General features: G+C 48.8%; 1 protein-coding gene across 1 annotated transcript; it reads left to right on the top strand.

Annotated features, from left to right (window-relative positions):
- The first annotated feature begins 1 nt into the window (after position 1).
- Positions 2-27786, top strand: CCDC30 (coiled-coil domain containing 30). Its single transcript, XM_088529485.1, has 25 exons — positions 2-52; positions 144-323; positions 658-778; positions 3671-3861; positions 5368-5457; positions 6294-6447; positions 8596-8711; positions 9952-10059; positions 10450-10556; positions 10917-11109; positions 14658-14759; positions 15422-15547; positions 16977-17114; positions 18042-18196; positions 19113-19359; positions 21042-21215; positions 22132-22341; positions 22916-23073; positions 23715-23862; positions 24406-24527; positions 25516-25657; positions 26186-26322; positions 26501-26615; positions 26985-27052; positions 27573-27786. The coding sequence occupies exons 1-25, from the start codon at positions 2-4 to the stop codon at positions 27784-27786; spliced, it is 3567 nt and encodes a 1188-aa protein (XP_088385611.1).
- The last annotated feature ends 206 nt before the right edge of the window (positions 27787-27992 follow it).

The following is a 27992-nucleotide window of genomic DNA, read 5'->3' as shown; positions in this document are numbered from 1 at the left end:
CATGACGCCGCGGGGGCGGGGCCCGCGGCCCATGGCGGCTGTGGCCGCGCCGGTGGGTGCCGCCGCGGGGCGGGTTCGGTCCGGAGCGGGCCGGTCCCGGCTGGATCTTCCCGCCTCACGGCGCGTCTCCGTGTCCCCCTCAGGCGGCGGCTGAGGACGACGTGAGGCGCTGGCTGGAGGCGGAGGGCGCCGACCCCGCCGCCCCCGCGGAGCAGCAGCTGGGCCTGGCGTGGCGGCTGCTGCGGCGCAGCGAGGCCCGGCTCCGCGCCGCCGCCCGCCGCCTCGGCCACCTCGAGCGGCGCCGCGCCGAGGAGATGCGCGAAGTAAGGGCCCCTCACACCCCGCTCCCATCCCATCCCGGGCAGCCCCCGCTCCGCCCCAGGCGGCTTCGCACCGGCTCCCTGTGTTCACACCTGTGCGCTGGAAAAAGAGAGGAGGGCAGGAAAAACAGGCAGATGTGAAACGGAACCTCAGTCACGTTTGGACTTCAGCCCTCCCAAAATATACCTCAGGAAGGTGCAATGAGGGAGAGTTCCTAAAATACCCGGGTTTGCCCCATAAATGCATGGAAGAGGTGGGGTTGGGAGCTGCCCCCCCATCAGCTTGCTGGCAGATCCACTGTGAACCCGCTCGGCTGTGTGTTTTCTCTCTTCCCAGGTGGAAAGCTACGTGGGTCACGTCCGTGACTTGACAGAGGAGCAAGATGCCCTCAGCGCCGAGTGTGAGATGGAAAACGAGCAGCTCCGGCTCGAGCTGGCGCAGCTGCAGCTTCAGCGGGGTAATCCTCTCCTCCAAAGCACAGGCCCAGCAGATGCGTTAACAAGTACTGGGTTGATTTGTTTTGCAAGGGGCCACAGTGTTTTCTTTTATACTTAGTCTCCCCATGGTCTAAGAACACCAAAGCAAAGCTTATTGCAAACAATTTCACCTTCTCCAGGGTAAATTTAGGCCTGGAGGCTAGCGAGGAGCTGATGGGAAACTGATGGCACTGGGTAGTGGTAGCGAATTTTATTCCTGCATTTCTGTGTCTTTTCTCATTTTCCCCACGAGGTGGCAGACGAATGACAAAAACGTAATGAAAGTTGGGTTTGCGTTTATTTGCGTGGTGGCTCTGCTCACATCAGTATTTTAACGTTTTTTGATAGTTTATGAGCAAGGATTAGTGCTGAAATTGGAACACAGATCCATGAAACCGACCTCACATCGGTGGGTTCCTAATAGCAAACTAGGTATTCGTGCCAGTATGTCACTGTGGGGTTGGCTTCTATCTGGGCTCTCCTGCCTGTACATGTCAGGAGAGCCAGGCAGTGGGGCTGGCGGAGGGACTGGAGTTTCCTTCTTCCAGGAATGAAGGTTTGTCTTCTTCCCGACACATGTGCAACTTCCTTGGGGGAGATATAAGGCTGTGTTTTCTTGGCTGGTGTCTGATGCAGCTGCATGGCAGAGAGATCAGAGATATCTCTGGAGCAGACATGTCCTGGATCCTGGAGCCACAGCAGTTTCTCCTGGCCTTTTGGCTGTATCCGTGTGCATCAACCTTTCCTTCTGAAGTCACTGCTGACCCTGAAGTGGATCCTCAAGTTCTCCTTATGTGATTGCTCAGAGTGCCTGGATGTCCTTGGCCCTGGACAGGCTGTGACCCAGCTGGGTTATTTCATGGTCTCTGAACATTGGTTCTCCTTCCTCTGCCAAAAACCATGGGCCATCTCTGGCACAGAGCTGCAGCCCGACGTCGGAGTGCAGGATCTGTCTTGATCTTGCTTGCAGAGAAGGGTAGTCGCAGCTGGGAATTGATGGGGAAGCAAATAAAGTCTAAAAAACACTGTAAAGACTAGGGTAAATACAAGAAAGTTTTATGGGCCAGGACTTGGTGCTGAGTGGGCTCATTATTCCCAAGCAGCTCAGATGGAACAAGTTCTGCTTCGGCTAGGATTGTGACGAGCAGTGTGACCTACTGTTTTTGATGATAAAAAGCCAAGTTTAAACCTCTGCTGGTGTGGAAGAGGCCCAGAGAGTTGCTGCAGATCGACTGAAGGACGGTAGCCCACTTTGGTGCAGCAAAATGGTTGTGTCCGCTCACATGGATGTATGCTAGGCTTTTAGTTTGTAACAGAAATGAAAGGATTTTACACCAGGAAAGCTCTGGCGTAGCTTGTGCTGTCTGCAGAGACCATCCACTGCTGGTTTTATGTTGAGCCATTGATCATAGCTCTACCTCGTTTGGTACCTCTGCCCACACTGACATTTTTCCTTTCCTCGAGGCAGTTCATAATCCGTTTTCAATGGTTCTCATCCCGTAGCCTCGGTGTTTTTTGAGGGCAGATCGATAACTTGCACGCTGCATTACCAGCAGCTTTTATAAAACCAAAGGTAGCAGTAGTAAAATACAGTGCTGTTTATGGCAGCTTAGAAAGCTAAGATAAGCTAAGACAGCTTAGAAAGACAGTCCTAACCCAAGCTAACGCTGTAGTGCTGCTGTATGAAGCAATGCACTTCCATCGTGGTGCCTGGGAACTCCTTGTTTCCTTAAGTAAGGGAGGGGACCTTCCTGGCACGATGCCTTTGCAGATACAAAGTCTGTGGCGTAGCTGGTGCTTGCAAACAGCAATATTGTTCATACAGTTTTGTTGCTTTTCTCAAGTAGGTCATGTTGGATGTGATGGGGAAGGTGTTCCTTTAAAAAAACCAGCGTAATTCTTTTTTACAAGTGGGTAACCTGTGCTGTGTACTGCAAACTCCCCTTATCACCCCAAACTTTTCTCCCTCTTTAGCAAAAAATGTCCAGACCCTGTTACCTGTGGGCTCCTCTTAATGCATTAGGGGCATGTGGCTAGCTGTTCTTGAACTGCAAAATGAAACACTCGGCTCCTTTTCGCGCAGGGATGCTGCAAGTTGGCCATATTTGACCTCTCCATTGAACGAACTGCAATTTATAATCAAAGGTGAAGGCAAGCAGGAAACCGCAGGGTGTTTTCCATCCCTAGGGCTGGACAGAGCTGGCTGCAGAATGCAGAGTGGAAACATGCGATTGATTTGAGCCTTAGGCTTAGGATTGCACTGGGTCCTCCATTAAATCTGGAGCAGGGAAGCGTGGAGCAAACGTACGTATCCTCTGTAAGAGCATGAGGACTCTTTGCTTAACTTCAGCTCTTTAAATGGTAAAAGAGTAGGACTGTCCCTTGTTTCTCCGTACAAAAACCACAACTGCCCTTGATTCCTGTTTTGTTGCACTAGAACACTTGTGTTCTCCCAGCATTTAAGTTGTCAACCGTGCAAACAGGAGGCTTTTTTTAAATAACAGATTTGTTACAAGTGATCCTCAGCACTGCGCAAAATAGAATTCCAAACAAATAGGAAATATTAGGAATTGTTTTTCTCCCTGGCTTTGAGAAACAACATACCTGGAGGAGTATAAACATGGTCGGATACTCCTTTTAAGTGTGACAGAGCCAGCTGTGGCCATAAACACAACAGTGCCCAGCTGTAAGCAAATATCAGCTTCTCTTGCAAATGCCATCGTGGTTTATTTGCTTTAAGAGCCATTCAGTCTTGAAGCTTCACATGGTGAAGAATTGGCAGTAGTGGGGAGTGTTAAAAGAGGATCAGGGATACAGACCTGCAAGCAACCTGGCTTCATTTGTTCATTTACTCAGCAAATTTTGTCTTGCAGAAGCCCAGCTGAAGGAGGCTGAGGAGATGCTGGAGCAGGAAGGCTTGTCTGACATAGCTCTCAGTAACACCAGTGAACAGCTCGCTTATTTACTGGTAGAGAGAGCCACGCTGCTGGAGAAACTGGAGATTGCAGATCAGAAGCTGAATTCCCAGAGCTACGTGGACGGCCTGTGCTCAGCACAGCTTCAGGTACCCCCTCTTTTAGCTGCTGAGGCTGCCTGGGTAGGCAGTAATTAAAAATATTTCTCCTGTCTTTGAGAGTGTCGTAGATTCCTCATGCTAACTCCATTTCTGTATTATTTATACACTTGTGTATTTACACTTACTTTGCTTCCACATCTTGCAGTGGAATAATTAATGAGATAGTTTTTAATGGAGAGAACTTTGAAGAGTATGTAATATAACCTAGTTCTGAAGATCTTCACTGGCTAGTATTCACTTTTTGTTAATCCAGCTGTTCCTGACAGCTAAATACTGGAGCAGTGAGTTCTCTTCAAAATCATAATTTAAGAAAAATTCTCCTTAGTCCTTAAGATGGGATTAAAACTCTTTACTTGCTGTCCAGCTGCTGAACTAGAGAATTGAAGTTTTAAACATTGCTCTGATTAGAAACTGAGTTCAGTGGATACATCTCACAGCAAGACTTAATTAGCTGGCAGGTTACAGAAGATCATCCTGCTGAGACTTTTTGTGGTCCAAAGCTGAGGTGAAGAAAACTAAGAAATGACAGAGGGGCAGGAGCTGCAGCACGTTGGAGAGGCAATTTGTGACCAATGTCCTCAGTTAGGGTGACCTTCCTTCCAGCAAACCAGCCACATGGCACCGTCTGACCAGAAACGAAGGGCAGAGTTTGTGGGGAGCACGAATACTTGGTGACAGTTCAGTGGAGTCACTCCCCTTGCTTGTATTGTGTGGGACCCAAAAGAGAGGGCTTTTCAACAGATGTCTTTTTTTTCCAAAAGATTTTTTGAAAAAAAGATTTTTTTTTCCAAGCAGTTTCCTTAATACATGAGTGTCTTTCTCCTAGTGAGGTCATTTATTTCCATGTTGGTAATATATGGCCCCTGATGATGAAGCACTCAATTCTTTTGGTTAGTACCCTTGTTTTACAGAATCATTAGAGTCACAGCACTGTTAAAGGTCAAAAGTTTAATTGCTCTTGTTACTTTGTTAAGTGGAACGTGTAATCTTTTTTTTATATTCAGATGAATTATATAGTTGCTTTGTTTTTATACTTAGGATTCAAATACTTTCCTGTCTGCTAAAGAAGTGAATGTAGCTTTTAGCTAGGCTGCTCAAACATAATTGATTTTTGATGTATCCTCACTAATGCAGAAAGCCAGGATTCAAAGATGCATCGTATTGTAGTTGCCTCTGGTATTTATATGAAAAAAAAAAGTGCTGTTTAATGTCTGGAAGAGCAGCCGGGCATGTACAAGCACATTTCACCTCTCTGCAAAATGTTGCGAAATCTTAATGACCCCCAACCTCCTGGCAAATCCACAGTGCTGGTGTAATAGGTAGCTGAGGGAATTTCATGGAGATTTGGGATCACTCTTTAAATATAATGCATGGTAATAGCTTCTTGTTAATCAAGGTGTGTTAAAACTGAAAATGCTACACAGAGGTGTCCAGCAATAGGTGGCAGCGTGTTTTTCGATGGTGCTGGTTTGTTAAAATCTCTTTCCATGCAAGGATGAGTTTCATCACATTCATCAGACCTTAGAAGATGAACTCAAACAATGGCGTGAATCCATGCAGTATAATAAAGAGACAGAGAATAAGGTAATACATTTTTACGTTTTTCTTGCTTATGATATGACACCTTGCTATCGTTTTAAGTCGTGTCTGTTCTTGAGCTTGCTGTGAGGTTTTCTTGTTTGCTTTTAGCTGGTGGGGTGCGAGGCAGCTCTGAACTGCAGGCTGTGCAGCCAAGTCAGCCCGGTGCTTCAGGAGTTAATTGTCAGAGAGCCAGGGCTACATCTTACTAACTTTGGGTCAGGACCGGCTTGTAGGCACTCATCTGCCTTTAATTATAGCCACAAGGAGGTAGAGTGGGTTGAAGTCATGGAGGTGAGAAATAGCTTTTGTTATATAAGCTGAAATGACTTTTCTGCAGAACCTCGGGTCAGCAGGTGAAGCCTCTGACTCCAGCACTTCAGGAGCAAGTGCCGACTGGAAGAGGAGGAGGTTGGCACTGCCAGGCAGGCTCGGAGCTACCTCTTGCAGCAACTGTGAGACCGCAAATGCAGACCTACCTTTAGAGTAAACTGTCACAGGGTGTGGCGAAGCCTTCAGCTTGGGAAACCATGTGTATTTTTTTTCTCTCTGGACTGGGTGCTGCCTGTAATTATCCCTTCTGGCCTTCAAATCTGTTTGGAAATGCACCTTAATTAACAGCATTGTCTCAGAGAGGGGAAAACAGAGGAACAACTGTGGCTGTTCCACACCTGCCAGGGTGCGCTCCAGCATGTGTCCGTGGTGGGAATGGGCTGACCTGCCTGTCTGCTGCCTCGGCAGCGCCCTCAGCTCCCCTTCCAGCGTGTCAGGAGTGATGCAGGGGGCCCGGCTGCATCCACATTGTCTTGTTTCCTGTGGAACATCAAGCACTCGTGTGTCAGTCTTGCAGGGCCGAGCTGGAAAGGGAGCAAGCGCTGCGCGCAAGAGCTGAACAAGATCTGGATGAGGCCACACAGAGGCTGCACATGGCCCACGAGGAGATCCAGAGGCTGACAGGTGAGCTGGGTGCACAAAGAAAGGAGCAGAGCGAAAAAGGTAACAGCTTCTCTTGTTGCTCCAAGTTATTAGCCTGATTTTTCAAGCCTGTTTTTCAGACAAGACTTTTGCCTGCACTTAGGTGAGAATTGCAGGTGTCCTGCACCTCAAAGCCCATCTTGGACAAGAATATGAACCCTTTCTCAAGGCAGTTTTTCTAAACAGATCTTATTCATGAAAAATTCGCTATTGTGGTGATAAGTCACAGAAGAGCTCCCACCCCTAAAGCGAGATGCTTCACTGCTGGCTCCTGTAGGAGATTCCCCCAGCAAACCACTGTGCTTTGGAGATGCCTGTTGTATCAAATAGTCCTCCAATCTGCGGTGCAGAGTTGCAGTGGAGAGCAGCAGGATGTGCTGGGGAAACGTGCTCCTGCCCACACTGCTGTGCAGCAAACAACTCACTTAAGGAGTCTGGCACCCCCTTGGTCACACTTGAGTGTTATTTGTGATACCCATCCTGCATCTTATGCACAGCCCTCGGACTAGTCACTAAACCTTCTAGGCAGCCTCCACCACTGTCGTTCACAGCTTTTTAATCAGAGGCTGGGAAATAACTGCGGAGCCCAGATCAACTTTGTGCATTGATTGGTGTGCGTGCGTTCGTGGGCACGGAGCAAGCGTTTGTGTCACAGCCTCCCGGCGGCACCGCTGCCCCACACCACAGACGGGCTCAGAGCGCATCCCAGCCTGCTTGGGAGCTGTGTGGAGACCACCAGGTCGTGTTTTGTTTTGTTGTTTTTCAAAAAATCTTCATATATCAAATTATGAGGCTTTCCAAACTGTGAGTATGGGGTTCAGGGCTTGGTTTGCCTTTGTGTTTTATGCTGCTGGGGGTATTGATGTGAAGGATTAGTGTTACAATGTTAGTGACTTCCCTCATGAGGTGGAGCTGCATGCCTTCTCCCTGTGAAATCAGAGCCAACTGCTGTGTAAATTGATAGGTTTTCTTATAGAAAACTAAATGCCATCTTTGATCTGTAATAAACTCCGCTTAATCAGTGTGCGTTGGTTCTCTGCTGCCTTGTGACTGCTTGCTTGCATCGAAGGGAAAATATAATACTCCTCCTGAGCACCCAATTCTTGGGTGTTCGTTGATGGCAATTACACATGTTTAAATCCTGTGCAATGGGCTAATTATCTGGGTCTCTAATTTTTCTTTCAACTCAATTAGTAGCAAAGAAGTGCGTAAAAAACACTGCTGAGTTTCGTGTAGAGAAACATGCAAATAGACTGTCACAGCACAACTGTGTCTGTTCTTTTATGTTCTGCTGTGTGGTCAGCCCTGCAAATGCCTGAGAGCTGGGAAGAAGGAGGGAACGAGCAGAGAGAGAGTGGTAAGTCATGCATCTGTTATGGCACTTGGTGATGTTATTTACTGGCAAAGCACATCCGTAATTTGATCAGGACTTTCTGTAGTGATGAATGGGCTCTTCAGCTGAATGAAGTCCTTGACTTTCATTTTAAATCACAAAACTGAAAATCCAGTGTCAAAATCGCCATTGAAAAGCATGGCTTTGGGACAAAGGAAGTCAGTGTGTTTGTCTTTCCCTTGACAAAATTTATGCTGAAAAGGAAAAAAATGCCAAACTGTTTGGATCTCAGGCATGTTTTGCTTGCTCACATCAGCTCTGTCCACATTGCTGGTTCTGTTTGGAGGTTGATTTGGGAACGCAGCAAACATGGGTGCATGGGTGTTCAGGGGAATTCGCACTTCAGCGTGACCTCCAACACTGAACTCATGTGACAGGTGCCTGGGGGACCAGTTTGTCACAGCACAAATTAAACCATGTTTGTTCTCTAGTAAGAAAACAGGTCTCACAGCGGCACGGTTTCGGATTGCCTGCTTTGCAGTGGTTTCACAGGGATCTTGGATGCTGGGTGAAATTTCTGAAAGGAGGGATTTTAGAGTCATGCTTTAAATGTTTTATAAACTTATTCTGGTTGTTTGTGAAACCTGTATCTAAGTGTCTGAGTTCTTTGTGAGGTTAGAGGTAGCCTCACTCCCTGGAATAACTGCAGCGAGCCTCCGTAGTGCAGCGCAGTTCCAGAAACTGTTTCTGTGATGGCCTCCCCCGAGCTTGACAGGAGCTAAGGGACAAACTGGTGCCAGAGCAACCAGTCAGATGTCCGTGTGTCCTCTGTCCAGATAGCACTGAGCTGCAGAAGGCCATGGAGCAAAACAGCAGGTTGGACAAGGAAATTCTGGCCCTGCGAGCCCGAGTTCAAACCCTGGACTTGGAAAGAAAAGCTTTCCTGGATCTGGTGAGTCTGCACCCCCTCGGGACTGCTCTCCTCGGGTAGCCGATAGTCCTGGGGTGGCTCCTGATGCTCAGCCCTGTTCTTCGACCTCCCCTGCCTCTGTATTTCCTCTTGTTTCTGCTCTTTGTGCTCCAGGTGAGCTCTGTTTTACAATTCTTGATTTATGCCCATATTTTGAGATATGTCAGCCTTGTTTTTTTTTTTTTTTTTTGCTTTTTTATATGGCCGTTTTGATTTGCTCAGTGATAGAAACATCTTAATTTTGTGGGGGAGCACGAGGAGCTGGCTGGTCAGTTGGCCATGATTTGATGGTTTCTGGGAGAATCCGAACTCGTCCCTGCCTCATGTCCTGCCAGTTTGAGTTCTGAGTCTCAGTGTGCAGGATTTTGTGTCCTCGAGCTGTAAGGGCCCATGGAAGCTGCATGAAGGGGCTCAGTAGGTGCTTTTGGGTGTGGGGGGAGATAGAGTTACCAGAAAGCAACAGGCTGAAGAGAGGAAAAGTGGCATTTTCCCAAGGACCAGTTGCTCCAGAGACTAGCAGTGCTGTTGAACCTGCCAAATGTGCTCCGTTCAGGACACAAAAAGTCTGCTGAAAAGGCCATGGGCACAGATGAGGATCAATCACAGCTTGTAAAGCTCAGAGCGCATTTGAGAAAGCGGTTGCTGCTGTTTGCACATGAGGACTGCAGGATTATAATCTACACCTTGTGAAATTAAACACTTTCTGAGGGACTAACACCTCTCCAGAAGCTACTGGTGCACCAGTGTGACACTGGGTAAATGGCTGGGGTGGCCTCCCAGCTACTGCTCTGACCACGTAGCTGTGAGTGAGTGTCCGACTGAATAAGTGACTGAGTTGCATAGTTACCTGCTATTACATATTGACCCCCTCAGTTTAAGGATAGGATTTAAAGGTGGTCTAAGAAATAGTGGTTGTGGTCTGACTTCCCCTCTGTGCTCGATCCCCCTGGGGAAGAGATGTGTAACATGTAAACGATTGGGAACAGAAATAAGGAAAAATAGCCTACCCTTTGCAGTGTTCATTCCCCCTCTTATTGCTCTCTACCTCTTGAAAAAGTCTGAGGCCACATACCTGTAGCAGCCATGTGCTCTCCTCAGCTTGAGTAGTTAATATTAGTAAATCTGCAGTTCATCCATGGCAAGTTCAATGAGAATCTTAATTCTGCAAGACAGAAAATACAAAATACTGCCAAAAATACGTGGAACTGTTTTTATTTCAAAGGTGGAACAGCTCAAAGAGGAGATCTGCGAGTATCAAAAGAGTGAGAAACAAGGACTTCCATTCCCTGCACCAAATGAGGCTGATGAAGTTGCAGTGTGCTCCCTGCAGGTATTTTCAAGGGCCTTTTATTTGCCATTCTGGAAAACTAATTGAGCATGGAGTCCCCATTCTGCATTTCAGGCAACAATTTCCAGTGCAGAAATGCCAATATTTTTCTTTCAACTTATGTGCAAGTGCACCCTGTGCAGCTGGAATGTAGGATTCATTTGGGACTTGGAGAATACACTAATATTCAGTGCACATTAATGCCTTCATCATTTTCATGGGGTTTGGAAGGCTTTGCTCCTACGGGCAGTGGATTATCTAATGTAGATGGTGTTGCTTGATGCAGCTCATGTTTTCAGTTGTCCCATGAATTTGAGCCTTGAGTAGCTTTGGAATGACCTTGTCTTAAGATTTCCATCTTAACTATGTGCTAAATTTTTATTTTCTCTTTAGACACAGGGCACAAAGGATGAAGGGAGGGTTGAAGGAGACTGTGTTCCAGGCCATGCTGGCTTGGATCAAGATGACAGATACCAGGATAGCGAAATACCTCATAAAAGGTGACTGCCATGAAAATCCTTCTTCATCTATTGTCTCTTTTAGTGGTTTGTCTGCCTCTCTGGGCATGGGTATTCTGGCTTACAGAGTGCATTGAAGTGTTGGATTGTTAATATTCTGCTACCACCCTTGTTCGTTTGCTCCCCAGTCAGAAAGTTTGGAGGTGATAAAGTTCCAAGTGGGTGCCTAGCCCTTGGTGTCAGTAATGCAGACTTTCCTGCTGCATGTTTTCTGGCACTTTCTCCATGTTTTTTTTGTCTAAAAGAAGAGGTGTTGGGCTTTCGTGGCAGATGAAAGCATTATTTTCCAACTTTTCTTGCCACTGCCAGAGCCTCAGTGATGTGATGTTGGTCTTTGCATAGGTGCCAGGAGGTGACTGAAAACGTCGAGGGCAGGAATTCACAGCTCCTTTACAAGCTGCAAAAACTGGAGCAGAAGCACGAGGGTTTGGCTGAGCGCAATGAAGAACTGGAATTTCTTCTAGGAGATGCACAGATCCAAACCAAGCAGGAGAAGGAGCACTTTGAGGGTGAGGTGGAAGAACTTCACCAGAAAGTAAGTAAGAGATGGAAGAAACACTGTTTGGGTTTGTTTAATTACAGCTTTTTTTGCTGTCCGTTTGTTGACTGTTAAAATAAAATGACATTTGGCCTAAAGCTGCACACTGCTTTGTTTAGTTTGATCAGAAATACAACTAACAAAATCTGCTGGTTTGAGAAAAGAAGGGGAAAAGGAGGAAGTTCACAATCTATAGATGGCACTTCCTTGGGAGCGCAGATCCCCGCGTGATTGCGGCAGCGTTGTCTTTGCCAACCTTCGTGTTCACCCTTGGCTGTTTGGGCACTGCTAACAAGTTTACTCCTGCCTCTACAAGAGTGAGATCAGGCAACAGGCTGTGTGCGTGGGCCACATGCCCTTCGGTCTCTTGGCTCAGTGGTTCCCATGTGGAATTGCACCATGTTTTTCTCTGGAGCTGTTTCTTCTGAGCCTCTTGCAGCTTGCCAGGCGCGGAAGCCCTTTGCTCCCCTCGGAGGCTGTCCTGGATAGCACCAGTGCTCCTCGCAGACCTCGCCGTCGGTTTTCCTGCAAGTACTTTACCACCTCGGGTAGTGGTTTCTGCTACCTGTGCTGCCTACTGAAGAGCAAGTTCCAGCCCTGGGTCTGTTTGGGGCTCGAAGCAGAGGCACAGTTACCTGCAAGAGTCTTTTTTTTTTTTTTTTTTTTTTTCCTGAAGCCTGTGAATTTTGCCTCATCTCTGGTAGGAAGGCCAGGCCTTGCTTTCAATCCCTAGCCCCTCTCTCTGCGAGTCCTACAGTTGAAAAAGGTCACTGTGGGACAGAAGTGCTCCTTGATCTCAGGGAAGATCTCTGTTTAAGTGCTCTGGTGACAAAAGATTGCACTTGTCATGTCCCCCCAGCGCAGCATCTCGGGGACCTGCCAGCACCTTGGGACAAACAGCGAGGCAGCTCTGGGTGCATGGACTCTTCACTGCCTGTGGGCAGCCCTGCCTGAAGATACCAAATTTGAGGGGACGGGAAGGTTTTTTTTCCTCCCCACTTGTTATCCCTTGCTGCAGCTGATGTTGAATGGCATGGGCATGGCTGGATACAGCTTTCTGGAGAGCTACGATGTGGAGATATTTATCAGGAGAAGCTCTGCTCAGTCTTGACCAAGAAGTGATTTTACTAGAGTTTTTTTAACTGAACTGTTTCTAACTCGGTCTTGGGTACCTTCCACCCAGGGCAAACTGCATCTTTTCCTGCTGATAGGCCGGGCCGTTGAGGAGATCCTTTGGCTTTTGGAGATTGATGGTTATTTGAAGTGAACCAAGATGAAGTCTTGGTTATTTCCACAGGTTCCCTCATTCACATGTGACCATCAGAAAACCTGTGGGAAACTGCCAAGACCAAACAGTGTTGTTTATAGCTCTGGAGATGTTAGAGGCTTCCTTGCAAGTCTTGTAGATCCGTCTCCCCTCACACTTTCAGGAGGGACTGGGCTTCTGTTGAAGCTTTTCAGCCTAATGCTGCTTTGTCAGAGTGGTCTTTAGTCTTGGTTTGATTAGGAACTCTCCATCTCTCTCGAAGCAGCTTTGTGAGAAGCATCTTGCATTCTTAGAACCCCATCGAGGGATGTAGATAGTCAAGTGCCTGAGAGGCTCTGGCCACGGTGGAAATGCTGTAAAGTCTGTTCACTGCAACTGTGCTTTTGTTTAAACCAAAGTTTTGTTCAGCTCCACGTTAAAACGTTTTCCCTCTTCTCCCTGGAATAGAGAGGAGAAAATCCTTCCCCTGCAAATGAAGCAAAACGCGTTTCCAGTTTGGAGAAGTCCTTCCTGTGCTGGGGCCGTTGTCCAGCAGAGCCCTGGGAAGGCTGCTGCGAGGAGCACCAAGGAGCCGCGAGACGTTTCTGGCCGGCGTGAGCCTGGCAGCCAGGGAGGCTGCGCGTTGCCGGGCACGGGAAAGCGGCACGCGGGACGGCGGAGGAGAGGCAGGTCCCAGGGAGGAGGAGGAGGCGGATGAGTGCTCACCAGGATGCAGGCTCTGCCTGGACGGAGGGCTGCAGAGCTGCACCGCGTCTCCGGCTGGATTTTAGGAGTCTGGGATACAGCGGGGGAAGAGCCACGTGAAGGCAGGTGCGTTGGAGCCCTGGGAAAGCGGCTCTCCTGGGCGCTTGCCAGGCGGTCCCACGCGAGGGAGGCTTGGAAGGCCGTTCCGTTCTGCCCTGCCTACGCAAAGCCTGACCCATTAGGCCGGTGACACAGAACGAGGACACCAGGGTACAATGCCAGTGTTGTTCTCTTGTTGTGGGAGATGCGCCTGCTCGCTTTGAATGCTGAAGTTAGTGGCTCAGAGGGAAAAACTGCAGAATGATGGAATGACGTGGCTGGGCATCAGTTTGCTGATGAAAAGTTTTTTGGTTTTAATAGGAATGGAGATTATTTTGCTTTGGAGATTGCTTCCAACAGGTCCAAAATGTTTTTGAACCTCCAAGCTATCACTGGATTAACTCTCCAGCCCTTCTGGAAGGGGCCTGGGTGCTTCACCCCGCCTGAGCAATCTTGCCCTTGCACTAAAGGCTCAAAGTAGGAAGCTTGTGATTCTGAAAAGATCTTCTTTTAATACCTGCCTCAATAACAGTGTCTCTTGTAGAAAACTTCACATCAGCCTCCCTGCACGCTCGAGATCGTTCTGTGCTGGGAGTCTCCACAGGATCATCCTGTGTCTGAAGCCTGTCAGTGAGAGCAAAGCTCCCCCTTGGGGCTTTGCCTTCTCTGTAGAAATCACTTAATGCGGCCTGGGATTTGCAGAAACGTCACAATTCTTTGGCTTTGCGCTCCTGTCAGAAAAGAATGAAAAATATCCTCTGAATATCTCCACCATCCTGTAAAGCTCCTCGGGCAGAGGGGCAGCGTCGGAGTGCAGCGAAGCTCCGAGTTCTGCTTTTATCCTTGGACACGGGGAGCCCAGCAGCCCATCTCCTTGTGCCTGCCGAGCGGCGCGCGGAGCAGGCCAGCGCGTTGCGGGCTGGAATCCAGAGCTTTGCAGGAGGGAGCTGCAGCCTCCCCGGGTGCTCCAGGGGCTCGGGACGAGCCTGCGGGCGGCTGCCAGGACGTGCCGGGATGCACCGGGGCTGCCTGGCACTGTGAGGGGGTGGGAGGGCGAGTGGCCCGTGCTAGAAATCCGGGAGGCCCCTGCACAGCCACGGCAGGGTCCTCGGCTGCGCCGCGTGGGAGAGCAGCACGGAGAAATAACCATAAGTTATTTTACGGTCCTATCCAACAGCTCCGAAGTCTTTTTGAGCTCCCAAACTATCATTTAGTCATGCAGGAGGTCTTTAAATTTTAGTTGTGGGTCACGGTTGACTTTCAAAGTCCTTCCAGAGCTCCTTTTTTGGACCCGAGTCCCTTCGTTTTCCTACTTGGCCTTGGACTTGTTTGCAGGATGAAAGGTCTGAGCTGCAGCTAGCTTGGCGCCTGTCCACATCCCTCCTCCCCCTCGCTCCCAAACTTGGGGCTGGTTCTGTAAGAGCTGCTCAAAGAGCGAGTTTAGTCGTAGCTATGCGTTTTGGTTTGTTTTTACTTGTGGTTTGTGTATGTTAAGATGACAAGTTTAGAGATGGAATTACTCGAAGTGCAGAAGAACAAAACTGGGACGAGTGGAGAAGAGCAAGCGTTGACCGATGGAGCACAAGAAATGCGAGAGGTAAGAGGATTTCCTTGGGCAATTAATAATTTGTTTAGAAATGGGTGGGAAAAAAAAATCAATCTTTCTTCTGAGAGTTTGTAGCCTGTCAGCTCAGGGCAGGTGGACGTCCTTCTCTGGAGGAAAGCAGCTAATGTGCAAATATCTCTGTGATAACTCTGTAAATACTCTTACAATCTTGTCTTGCTTTCAGCTGTGCAAGCCAAGGGACATATTGACTCTGTTGCAAGGGTGAAGGGTTTACACGTGTAGAGGATTAAATTTACTCCTTGTGGAGGGAGTGTAGAGACCTGGAGTTCTGCTTAGCTCTTGTTTAGAGCGTCCAGTGAAGCGTGGTCTAGGTATGCTGGCCACAAGGCTGATTCCCAGGTGTTGGGGGTTGGTTTTGCTGTTTGTGGCACCCGTCAGCCAGACGGCTGCATCCGTCAGGTTTCCTTTGAGGGAGAAGACAGAACTCGAGGCTGGTGAGAGAGAACTTGAGCTCGTCCCTGTATCTTGGGTCAGGTGAAGGCTTCAGGCCTTCAAAGGTGCCCACCCAGCCCTGAGCTGAAGGTGCATGAATCTCATTGGCAACTTGGAGAAACGTTTTTCCAGCCTATTTGTTCCTATTTTACTAGTGTAACTGATACCATAGAAGTGACTCTTCATCTTGCTTGTTCCAGATGCTGGAAAGCTGTCAGGAAAAGATAGAAAAGTTGGGAAATCAGCTGGGAGAGCGGAGAGAACGGAGAAAACAACTTGCATCCGAACTTGAACTGTTACGAGAAGACCTGAAGGCTGAAAAGAAGGTACCATGCAGTTCTGTGTGTACCAGAGATGGAACGATGCTGTTCTTCCAAGAACAACGTCCTGTGTTTCCTAGTTTGGGAAGCGAGGAATTTTTCTTACGGCCCTGTCCTCCTGGGAGGGCTTGTATATAGCTCCTGCAATGAGATTCCCACCACGAGGCAGTTGCTTATGTGGCTGCACACGAAACATCCTCAGCTGCCTCCTTACAGTGTCACTGGGCTTTTTGCTGTCACCCAAGGGTGAGAAGTCTCTGTGAGTGGCTTTGCTGAGGGTCCTGGTGCTGCTTTTCACTGCATGCCTTTGCTTAAGGTCCACTTTACTTGAAGCCATTTAAATGCTGGATAAAGTTTGGGCAAGTTTATCTCTGCTAGGAGACTTGTTGCTGCTACAGTCTTCTAGAGGAGGGAAATTGCATGAGGACTGGCACAGACATAGCAGGAAAGATGCCTGCCTGGGCTGAAAACTGCCTGGATCAGATAGTTTAGAGGAACGTGAGACTGATGGGTGAAGAGAGGGTGGCATCTATTAAAAAAAAAAGAAAAGAAAATCCACTGTGATAGGCCTTAAACTAACTTTGAGTCACATAATTTCTGGGAATATAAGCAAAAGTCGTGGTATTTTGGCACGGCCGTGCATATGCTGGGGTCTTGGTGGAGGAACAGTGTCCTCTAGAGGAGGACTGTTCATTGCTGTTAGACAACAAACTCCGTTGCAAAAGCTGAGGACACGGCCTGGCTTTGCCAAAGAGCAGGTTAAAATGCACGTACAAAAATAAATAGTCTGTTTTGGGGATGATGAGAGAGCAGACGTCTCTCTAACTTTTGCTTCGCAATAGTTCAGGCTACTTGTATTCCAGGGATCTTTTAATCAAGATCATCTTATATCTCTGTAAATTTGGTTGTGATTCAGACCTCAGCAATTGGCTGGTAGTTTTGCTTAGGCTGCAGAGAAGCCTGTTTTGCTGTCGAGGGGTTCACAGGATGAGATCCAGCAGTCTGTGTTAGACGGGACAGCAGAAATGGTCTTTAAAATAGAGAGTTTTGCCTGCTTTTCTAGGATTCCTGAATCAAGCTCCTTCCCTCTTCCTAGAGCAGCTGGGTGGTGGCAAATCATTTACCAACAAATTATTGGAGTTTAGCTTGGTGTAAAATCATGACACTTGGAGCTCAAAAATAGAGGTTGTTCGTTGTTGTGTTTGTCAGAATGCGCAAAACATAGAATGGGCTGGTAACTTTGGCAGTATTTTCTTTCTTGTGCGTTGTAATAGTGGCTTATGAGTATGGCATGAGTATTCAAAGAGCTCTTTGCAATTGCTGGAACTTTATTCTTGCTTCTAAGACACTTTTGGACATCTAAGTGGGGAAAGCTCTTCTTAACTTGTAGTGAGAGGTACCTTACATCCACTAATTCCCGTTGTTTCCCCACCAGGAATTGCCTGACTCAAAATCAGAGCTTGCAAGCCATTCTAGTGACTTCCAGAGTCTCCAAAGAACATCAGCAAACAGGGATGTGGTTAATGTATCCCATGAGAAGCTACAAAAAGATAATGCTTTGTTAGATACAGAGGTGAGAAATGCACAGAAATCACTGTCATTCCAGAGTCTGATGCAGACAGCAGCCACTTGTACATGTTGCTCAAAGATTGGAATGCATCCTGGTGTGGCTAAAAATTGGAATTAAATCCTTAGGAATGTAATACACCAGGACAAGCTATGGATTAAAAGCCAAATGCTTTAGGAATGGAAGCAATGCTACAATTATCATCATCAGTAGGGTTTGGTAGATTTAACAGCATCTCCTTGTGAAGGATTTAGTTTCACGGCTGTTTAGCAGGAGGATGTCAAACTAGGTACATTCTGCTTCTGGTCCACTCTGGGAATTCCTGTAGGCTCTTCCTCCCCTCGTTCCCCATCCTTTTTATTTTCCTTGTATTATGGGCTTCCTTTCCTTCCTTTCTTTATGATCTTCTTGTCTGAGGTTCTGTGTTTACTCTTGCTGGGTTGTTACAGCATTAGGTGAAGTTGACAGGGGACAACAGCCATCCCTCCAAAGTGTTTGGGTGTGTTTCATCCCCAGCCCTTTCTTCATTTGAGAGACTTCAGCTCTGTATCAGAAAGACTGAACAGGCCAACGCGTTCACTTGGGAGGAGGATACTCTGCATGAGACAGCTGATTCCATACCACAAACCCCTCGTGTTTTTCTGAGACTTCCTGATGTTGCAAAGAGATAGGACACATGATATGAAGTGCTGGGAACTAGAGACAGGCAGCAGAAGAATAAAATCCTGTAAAGAAATCCAATTTGATGATTGTTTACATGCAGCTAATTCCAGTGCGGGACTTGCATGTAAATATCTGGGTGAAGATCCATGATGATTTAGCTACAGAATCACAAGCCTTTTCTTGCTGGAGCCCCCACATTGCATTACACTGCTCAAAAGATTTCCATGGGACCAAAGAAAATCAAAGTCATGGTGTTTTCTGACCTTACAGGTCTCTGAACTACAAGAACATGAACAAATTAGCAAACTCGAGCAGAAACACGAAGATTTAACTACTGATGAAAAGGCTTGTGAAGAGCTGATGGCTAAAGTAGTATTTTTGGAAGAACGGATCCAAAACTTGAGGGCTGAACAAGAACTGCTCTGGTAAACCTTAACGAGGCCTTTGGTATTTTCTGCACCTTCTCTTTGCTAATTGTCCAGCCTTTTAAAATTCCTCATGGTGCTGCTTCTGGCAGGAACAGGGATGGCTGCTTTGTGTGCAATTCTGTAGCATCAATTAATCAGGGCTCCATTGAGGTTCTGGCAAATAAGCATTTCCCTTAGTCAGATAATGAGCAGTCAGAAATAAACCCCTTTGCTCCAGATTCTTAACTGCATAAAAGCATCATCATTTGGGAGGCTGTTTTTTTCTCTTGGGGTTACATTGTGTTTTCACTCACGTGGTCCCCAAACTGCTCCTGTTGTGGGGCTCTTTGGTAATGAAGAACAGCTGCCTGCTACCAGCAGCTGCTCATATACATCCCCCTATGGATTTCAGTTGTCCTTTAAGGACAGATGTCAGCAGAGGTGGGATTGTAGGTCCCCCCACTCCCCTTTGTCAGTGGTCAGTGGAAATTTGAAGTTAGACCATCTGTGCTTAGACTTTCATTAGTAAGTAAAACTCTGGATTTAACCTCATGTAGTTCCAGTCAGCTCTCAATTACCTGGGTAATTAGGGAATGGGATAAAGCAAAACCCTGCTAAGACAGGTCGGTTGGGTTATAAGGGCTGGCCCTGACCTGAGCCTGCCCGTCCGTGCAGCAAGGCATGGTGTATGTGCTCCTTGTGACCAGAACCTGGCCCTCGTGGCCTCCACGTTTTTTTGTGGATCACTGTGCAGGGAAAACCGACCCTTGCCCAGTACAGCTAGACTCAGGATTACAGCCCTTTGAGGCTTCCAGAGAGCCTCAGTGCTGCTCTGAGCATTTCCCTGGAACTCCCACATTCCAAGTGTCCCCTTCAGAGAGTGGTTTCCCGTGGATATGTAGTTATCTGTCTCCTTTACTGTTTCTCCTTTAAGTTCTGAATTACTAGAAAGCAACAAGAAGAGGGAGGAGCTAGAAAAGCAGCTCAAGGAGAGCAATGAAGACAAACAGTCGTTACTGGAAGAAATTGCCCAGCTGAAACACGAAACGACGGCTGCGTGGGAGCGCTGTGACAGCGTGGATGAAGAAGCTTTGAGAAGGAAGCAAGGCATGGCCCATAGAGAGAACAAGTTTCTCTTACCTCAGAGTTCTGCAGGCAGTTTAGATGGGAGCATTAAACAGGTATGGGCAGCCTCATCTGCAGGTTTTTTTTCCACTAATTTGGTGGCAAAACCTAACTAAAAAGTGGCCTGGAAGCCAGTGCTTGCAGTGCTGTAGTATTAGCGTGCTGAGAGAGATGAGAAGCCGGCTGATTTCTCTGGGGAAAGTGTTTGAGCAATGATATTGGTTCCTTTTGTCATGTTTCTAGGCATAGAAACCACTTTCCACTGTGGGAACCTGAGTAAACTGAATAGTTCTGACTCCCTTAGTGCACATGAAAGAAATTAGCTTTATAGTCGCAGAAGCACAAAATAGAGGCAACCTGTGGAGGTCATCTGATCTTAACATACTCATGTTTTAAATCTTTTGGAACCCTTTCTCCTTTTTTTTTGGAGTGTGAGTGAAAAAAAGGGGCTTGCTATTCCCGTAATGGTCTCCTGCTTGCTGTAGGCAGAAGCAGTTCCACTCCTTTGCTCCTGCTTATCTGCTGCCCTGCAGTAGCAGCTCCCGGGCAGCTGGGTTTTGCCACAGCCCCGTGTCCTTGTCACACTGTTCTCCTGTTGCTCTGGCAGGTGGCAGGCAAGGTCCACTTTTGATGCCACTTCATTTAGCTGTGTTTTAAATGCAAGTCGTTTGTCTGCCTTACCTGGTGATGTTTAAAAAAGGAGAGGAGCAGCTACCCCTGCCAAAGGAGGAAGAAATCGTGGAGTTATGCAAGGCTGGGATATTGGGAGCAAGAATTAAATGCAGGAGTTTGGAAGAGAGGACAGGATGACCTGCAGACGGGAGTGGGAATAGAAAGTGGATCAAAACCACAATAATGCTAAGAAGCAGCAAATCTGCATGGAAAAGTATAATGTCTGCCAAAGCAAGATAGAAGGTGTAGAGGGAATGCTGCAAGGAATCCCGATGGAAGCGGGAGGGAAAACATCCCTGACTGGTCTCTTCAAGACAGATGATACTGCCACATCCCACGGTGTTGGATCCACAACCCTCATCCCAGCTGGGTGTTTATTCTGAGAAGAAAAGCTCGGTCTTGGATTTCATTTGGTCTCAGAAGCAGATGGTGCAGGTGCAAGGTGAGGGATCGGCAGAGGGCTCCAGGCGATGCCGAGAGGCAGGATCAGGATCCTGATGCAGAAGATGGGAGCCTGCCCGCAGGTGCGGGGGGACCGACGTGCTGCTGGATTGTGTCTGGAGGGACCTGGGACAGCCAGGACTAAAGTCAGTGACCCTGTGACGGCGGCCGGGCTGCCGTGGCATCGTGCCTGTCCCTGCTGCCCTCGGGAGGTGTAGCTGGACGTGCCACCCGTGCTCAGTGCCTTAGCAAGACTGTCCCGAGACTCCAAGTGTGGCCAGGAGCCGGCTCAGGAATGGGCCTGAGCTGAAAGCAACCTACTTTGTTTTGCTTTTACTTGCCATGATAGTTTTAACGGGGATTTGTTTCCTGATCCACGTTATTATGTCTTCATCCTTGACCTCAGCAGTTCTGTGAGTTCTTCCAAGGGGATGGACAAGGCAGAGCAGACAGAGCTGCTCAAGTGGGAACCAGGAGAAGCGTTTGCCTGACTGTGCCCCTCTTACTCTCTGTTAATCCTACCACTGTACTTTGGCTGTCCTCATTAATCCCTCCTAATTACCAAACTTTACCCTTTCTTGAAGATAATTTTCCCATCACCTTTGTTGTTTCCCCTTTCCTGCAGAGTCTGTCTGAAGAGCGATTCCAGCAACAGGAGGAAAAGATGCAGCAACTGCGACAGGATCTGCGTCGTGTTCAGAACCTGTGCAGCTCAGCTGAGAGGGAGCTTAAATATGAACGGGAGAAAAATGTTGACTTGCAAAAACAAAACTTCTTGCTCCAGCAGGAATGCACCAAGGTAGGAACAGAGCAGATAGGATGTAGCTTGAGGAGAGCAGCCCTTCATTTTACGAGCTGTAGGAGGTCTGAGGTGCTGATTTCACAGGCTTGGGCTCATTTGCGCTCTCGTCAGCACTGGTGACTTTGAGTCCGTTAATATCTCACTGTCCCCGCAGTGTTTCCAATTATTTTCATAAAATCATAGAATCATGAGGCAGCAGTGTGCCCTCGTGGCCAAGAAGACCAAGGGGATCCTGGGCTGCATTAAGGAGAGCGTCTCCAGCAGGTCGAGGGAGGTGATCCTGCCCCTCTACTCAGCCCTGGTGAGGCCGCATCTGGAGTATTGTGTCCAGTTCTGGGCTCCACAGGACAAGAGGGATGTGGAGCTGCTGGAGAGAGTCCAGCGCAGGGCTACGAGGATGATCAGGGGCCTGGAACATCTGCCCTATGAGGAGAGGCTGAGGGAGCTGGGCCTGTTCAGCTGGAGAAGAGAAGGCTGAGAGGGGACCTGAGCAGTGTCCAGGAGCACCTCAAGGGAGGCAGTGAGGAGGATGAGGCTGGCCTCTTTTCACTGGTGGCCACCGACAGAAGTAGAGGAAATGGCCACAAACTGAAACACCAAAAGTTCCACAGGAACTTAAGGAAAAATTTCTTCCCAGTGAGGGTGCCAGAGCACTGGAACAGGCTGCCCAGAGAGGTTGTGGAGTCTCCTTCTCTGGAGATCTTCAAACCCGCTTGGACGCAGTCCTGTGCCACGTGCTCTAGGTGACCCTGAGTGTGCAGGACTAGAGGACTAGATGATCCCTAGAGGTCCCTTCCAACCTTGGGCATTCTGTGGTTCTGTCATTCTATGAATGCCATTGCCCTTTTCCTGATTGAGAGACTTTAGATGCTGTCTGTTAAGGTGTGAGCTTGATTTCTTCTTTCAAACGCAGGTCAAAGCTGAGCTGAAGCAAGCCCGCGCGAAGCTTCTGGACACGACTGAAACATGCTCCTCTCTCTCAGCACAGTGGGAAAAGAGCCAGCAGAAGGTCAAAGAGCTGGAGCGAGAGCTCTTGAAGAGCTCCCAGGCTGATGCACTGCAGAGCAGTCTGCAAGAGAAACTTTCCCAGGAGAAGTCCAAAGTATCCGAAGCACAAAAAAAGGTAACTCATCAACCTGGAGTAAGTTAAGTAGCAGGTACATGCAGCTGAGGTGTGTTTTGCTAGTCTGAGATGTTGTGGGAGGTGGGCTAGATGTTTTGGGAAGCATGTCTGTTATTAGCAGGAACATAATTAATACAGCAGGTTGCAAATACGATGTCTCAATTCTTGTATTTAAAATTCAGTGTCTGTGGAGTATATTGGTAGCTGGGCTGGTTCAGGCAGCCTGGGTCATATTCTCACTGTTATAGCAACTGATGAATTACAAAACCTTGTGTGCTCTGTGGCAGGGCTTCTGCCGCATCCCTGCACCAGGCACTGGAGTGACACTGAATCTGAAGTGTCCAGGACCACATTAAGTGTAAAAAGGGCTGTTGCTCGTTCGTGATACGGTATCTGGTCTGAAATTGGGCAGTCACTAGATAGATTATACTTTTAATGGACTTTGATGCAAAGACATGCAGAAATAAGTACTCCTGAACAGAAGTAAGCAAATCTTTCCTTCCCATGACTTCTTTGACTCAAATACTGGCTTATGAATTCAGAAGGCTTAATCAGTGTCCCATTTTGATCCAAGATCTCGAAGCTCCAGCAGAAGCTGAAGGAATCACAACACCAGCTCCTTCTGGCAGAGGCCCGTGTTTCGGACAAGAAACTGCTGGAGGAGGAATTGAAAGAGGCCCGAGAAAATGAAGCTCGAGTGCAGCAAGAGCTGCACGAGGAGTGTCTGAAGAGGTACCTAGAGCTGGGCACGGGCGGTGGCACGTCTAGAGGGAAGGTGCATGTCTGCAAATGCCTCCGTGCCAACCTGCCAGCTGCCTCCCATAGCTCTTGGGTGGGCTGAAGGAGTCCCTGCGCCACTGGCTATGCCCCCACACCCCTCCTTTGTCCCTGCAAAAGGGCCATGCTGTGACACTGTGGAGACCAGGGGCGGAACCCCACAGGATCCTCTTTTTGTAAGATCTAAATGATTTTTTTGGAGGCTTCACCTGGCTCAGCGGGTACGTGACCCCTCCTGCCAGCATTGTGATTTGGGGTGGTGATGGTTTTCCCCAGAGATGCCGGCGGTGCCCTTTGGTGGCACCCGAGGATTGATGTCACCGGGTCCAGCATGCAGCATTTGACATAGTGCTGGGGTGTCCAGCGGGTAGTGTTTTTTTTGTAGTGCCAAAGCTGCCGCGCGGGAGGCTGATTTTGGACCACTGCTTTACCCTGCTGTGCAGCCACCCCCAAGAGAGTCAGGCCGAGCTTGTCTGACTGTCTCATCCCCTGTGCTAACACACAGCCTCACAGGAGCCACCCTCCATCTCCTGGTGGCAGGTCCTGGTGTGGCCTCCGTGTCCCAGTGTCTCACTGTCACCCCATCGTGCCCTTAGGAAGCTCCTGGAGCAGCAGGTGGAGGAGCTGCGGCAGCAGCTGCGGCACTCGCGGGAGACGGAGGCATCGCTGGCCAAGATGCGTGTGGAGCTGCAGGCCAAGACTCTGCACGTCCTGGAAGATGAGAGGAAAACGGGCTCGAGCGAGGTGAGTGCTCCCCGGCCAGAGCAGAGCAATGAGCTCTAAGGAGCAGTTTGTGCTGGGAAATAGGACATTCCAGTGTGAAATCTGTGCCTGGGAATTGGTGGCATCAAAACCTGCCAGATGCTGAGCCCAGGTGTTCAAACAGGAGCTCTAGAAGAGCGTCGTCCCATCTTTACTAGGTTTCCTGGGGCAGGGAGGAGGCCTAAAAGGGCGAGGAGGGAAAGGGGAAGCGTTTGCCCCCTTTTCTTGCAGAGCACAGAGCTTTTTGCAGGAGAATTTCAGCAATCGACGCTCTGCAAGGACGCGTTACCTCTGTCTGCCCTGCTGAAGCCTGTGCCCCCAGCAGCACAGAAATTCACAATCCTCCAATTTTATGGGGAGCAGTGGCCTTAGCAAGAACATACTGGCGAGGGGAGTAGATGGATATTGTCTGTAGTGAGGAACACCAGGATTTACAGCAGAGAAGCTTTGGAGAACAGCCTGGAAGGAGCTCTGGAGCCCCTACAGAGAACACCCAGGCAAATAAAAATGTTGTGTTTTTTTCAGCATCTCCAGTGTCACAAGGAGAACCAGAAGCTTTCAGAGCAACTTTCCCTGCTGAAGGAGGAAAACAAAGCCCTTTATGAGGAAGGAGTCCGGCTCCTGAACCAAAAGGATCTGTATGTCAGGTAGTAACTGAAGCAGCAGGAGATCTGGGGGAACAAAAGCTATTCAGGAGTTGCTCTTTGTGTTCCCAGAGGTGATGCTGGAGCTGATGATTCCCTGGGCTTTCCTGTCTCACCAGGTCAGGACATCCAGCACTGGGGGATCTGCCTGAACCTGACACCTCTGTGTTCAGTCATGCTCTGTATCACACGTCTGCTACCACGGCAGATCCTCCGTGGCAGCTGATGCTGGTGCAGAGAAGGAGGGGAGGTGTCAGGCATATGGGTGCTGCTATCTAAGATCTGCTCTCTGCAGAGCTGCCTCGTGCAACTGTTCATTTCTCCCCCACGCTCTTTTGATCTCTTCTGGAGCAGGATAGCTTGCAGCTTTTCCTTCTCACAAGTTTCAAACAAACTTGCAAATATTCCTAATTTTGGTAAAGGCGGCTTCTTTCTGGATGTGACTTTTCCCCTCTGTCCCAGCTCTCTCAGAATGAAAAATAAATGAGAGCTTTTCTTTCCTGCCTAAATGAGGCGTATTTGAGGAAAAGAATGATGGTCACAAATCTCAGTAGAGACAAATGTTTAACCCCAAAGTACTGCCACTATAAGCAATGCTGAAGTAGTAAGCATTGAGACCTTCTCTGTTAGCCTTGCTGTTCAGGACCCTTCTTAGGAACCCGAATGCTTTGCTGTGCCTGCAAAAAACCTTTGATTTGAAGGGCTGCACCAGTAGCAAGGTGGGGATGGGTGAGGGTCTGAGGCATTTGCTGCTGTTTTTCTTGGCTGGTTGATTGAGCTGTTCCAGCTTTAGCTCCATGGCCCTTTCCCACATGTTTTTGTGAGTGTACTGCTGGCTTTTATAGCAGCCTGTTATTTGTATGTTAACCTGAAGCAGTAAATAAATACAGGTCAAAGGATTTGTAAAGCTGGGAGTCAGTTTTGGGAATGCCTTGGGTCTGTTTCCCTGAACACAAAGGCATTTTCTGGCCTGGTGCTTGTGCCTCCTCAGGAAATACAACGAAATGCAGCTCCGCCACAAAGACAAGATCCGTCGAGCGAAAGAGACGTTTATCCACGAGGTGAAACAAAGGGACAGTAAAATCAAGCAGCTTGAAAGTGAGCTCAGCGAGTCAAAGCTCCAGGTAGAGAAGGTGAGAAGAGATATAACGGGAATACTACAGGGCTTCTCCCAGAGGGGAAGATGGGCACCTGCCTGCAGCACGTCTGCAGGAAGATTCCTTCTGGCAAAAATTCATTTTAGCCTTTTTAAATTCCTTTTTAAAGGATTGAGCCCTTTAAAATTCCTTTTAGGTACAAGGCAGCAGTCTGCAATGTTTAGAGCTGGCCATATAACAACCACTTTTCTTAAAAACCTCCTTGAAAGGGTCAAAGGCTTCTGTCGTTGTGACAATATTTGAAACATCTGGAGCCATAAGGGACTTCTTGGCCCTTGTGGCCGTTTGTGTCTTCGCATCCCATTCAGAAACTGCTCAAGCTCTCTCATTTGAGAAACGTCACTGCTAGGAGATGATTCAGAAATCTTTTTCCAGGGCATGTTGATGTCAAATGATCTGATGTTTTTGGTGGTGACCCTTTGGGTAAAGCAATGTAAAATTCAGCGGCTAGAGCAGAGTGAAATATAGCTGCTAGTGCTTCTGTCTTTCTGCATTTGCGCTCAGGGGAAGGTGCTGATTGCCCAGATCACTGCAGAGAATGAAAAACTGCTCCAGGAAAGAAGGCGGCTCCTGCAGAAGATCTCTGACCAGGAGGACACCCCTTGGAGCAGCAAGTCTACGATTGCCACCCTCCAGAGCAGGTAGCCACTTCCTGCTGTCCAGGGTGGATGGGATGCCCTGGGACCCTGCCTCTCCCCATACTTCCTCCAGTTTTGTGCCTCCCTCTGTCCCTGCATAAATCCTTGTTCTGTGGGAGGTGTTTCAAAAGGCCAGTGTGGCTTGACAGGCAATAACTTGCACCCTGTGTGATGTGCTCAGAGTGAAGATCCTGGACGAGGAGAGCGTGCGGCTTCACGAGAGCAAAGTGCAGCTCTGCGGCCCCGCGCCGGCCTCGCCGCGCGCGCCCAGGAGCGGCCCCGCACCCGGCACCGAGGTGAGACGCGGCCCGCGGCGCCGCTGCCCCGCAGGCAGGGTGCAGGAGTTGGTGTCTGCCCCAAGTGAGGACCTGGGGGCTGTTGCTACAGCTGAGGTGCCCGAGATGAGATGAGCAGTTACAAATGAAACACCGAACTGTTCAGGGCTGGGTAGAAGCAGTTGTTTCATGTGTTCATTTATTTTTTTCTGTTTGTTTGACCTGGGCTGCTTTGGGCTTATTTTTCAGTCCAGATTCAGACCCAAAGGACAAATCTATTATTAATAGCTCTGTGGACCTTGGGGGCACTTTGAAGTCCAAAGGTTGTGCGTGGAAATTCAGGGTGTGACATGCACCTGCTCCTTTGAAAGTCCCTGTTTCTTGTTGTAGGACTTGAAGAGTGTTAACTTCCCCGAACGCCAACTACAGAGTAAGATGTTGCCATCTCCCTGTATCAGGTACTGTGGGGTAAAAGGAGAAGACGGGGAGTTCCTGTCTGCTTGTGGCAAGGGTAATGCAGGGCATCGCGTCTGTCAAAGCATCCTGCTCTGCCCTTTTTCACCTCCAAGGGTATTTTTATTTGTCAAGTTGCAGGAAAGAGTGTTAAATAGATGCTGTGGAAGCAAATGGGATGGTCAGAAAGTCCCCTGAGTGGTGGGTGCCGGGGCCAGGGAGTCTCTGAGTGCCCCGTCAGCCTCCACTGGAGCCAGGAGCTCCAGCACACGGCCCAGAACTGGCCGGAGGGAGCCGAACCCGCCAGGGCAAAGAGGAGGCTGCAGCCCTGGGCTCTACTTGGGACAGTGTCCCCAGTCACAGTGCGCTGGGGGGGACATGGGGACACCCGAGGAAGCCGCTGAGCTTTAGCTCAAGTGAAACGCGTCCCCGTAGCCCCGCGGGGCTGCGGGGAGGAGGCTGCACAGGTGGCAGACGAGGGACACGGTTTGCAGAACGGCTTAAGCGAGGACGTCTCTTTTTCAGCTTCCCGCCCCGGGAACTGCCAGACTCCCTCAGCACCCTGAGGGCCGCGCGAGACGCCGGGCCCGAAGGAGGGGCTGCAAGCCAGGAGTCCTCCTTTTGCTTGTCTCCTTCGCAGCCTTCTGAGATCGGGTACTTAAACGTGGCTTCGCCCGGGGACACCACAGTGTCCCAGCTGCACGAGGAGAGCCAGAGCATCAGCTCCGAGAACTTCTAAATGCAGAAACCCCTGTCAAATACGCCCTGGCTGGACTCGAAGCCTGGGCTTTGGTTGCCTCGGGATGCCAAGGACTTCAGGGGAGAGAATTGCCAAATGCTCAGTGATTTCTGTGGTATTTTTCGACTGAATTCTTCAATGGCTATTTTTAACTTTACTCTGCTGTAAGTGTGTGTATGTGTGTGGTTGGTTGTGGTTGAAACTCA

The sequence above is a fragment of the Tinamus guttatus genome, unplaced genomic scaffold, assembly GCF_059628265.1.
Source record: "Tinamus guttatus ecotype Peru unplaced genomic scaffold, ASM5962826v1 Tinamus_guttatus_pri_ptg000332l, whole genome shotgun sequence".
Classification (NCBI taxonomy): Eukaryota; Metazoa; Chordata; class Aves; order Tinamiformes; family Tinamidae; genus Tinamus; species Tinamus guttatus.
The sequence above is the reverse complement of the archived record's forward strand: the minus strand, read 5'-3'. Positions and strand labels throughout refer to the sequence as shown.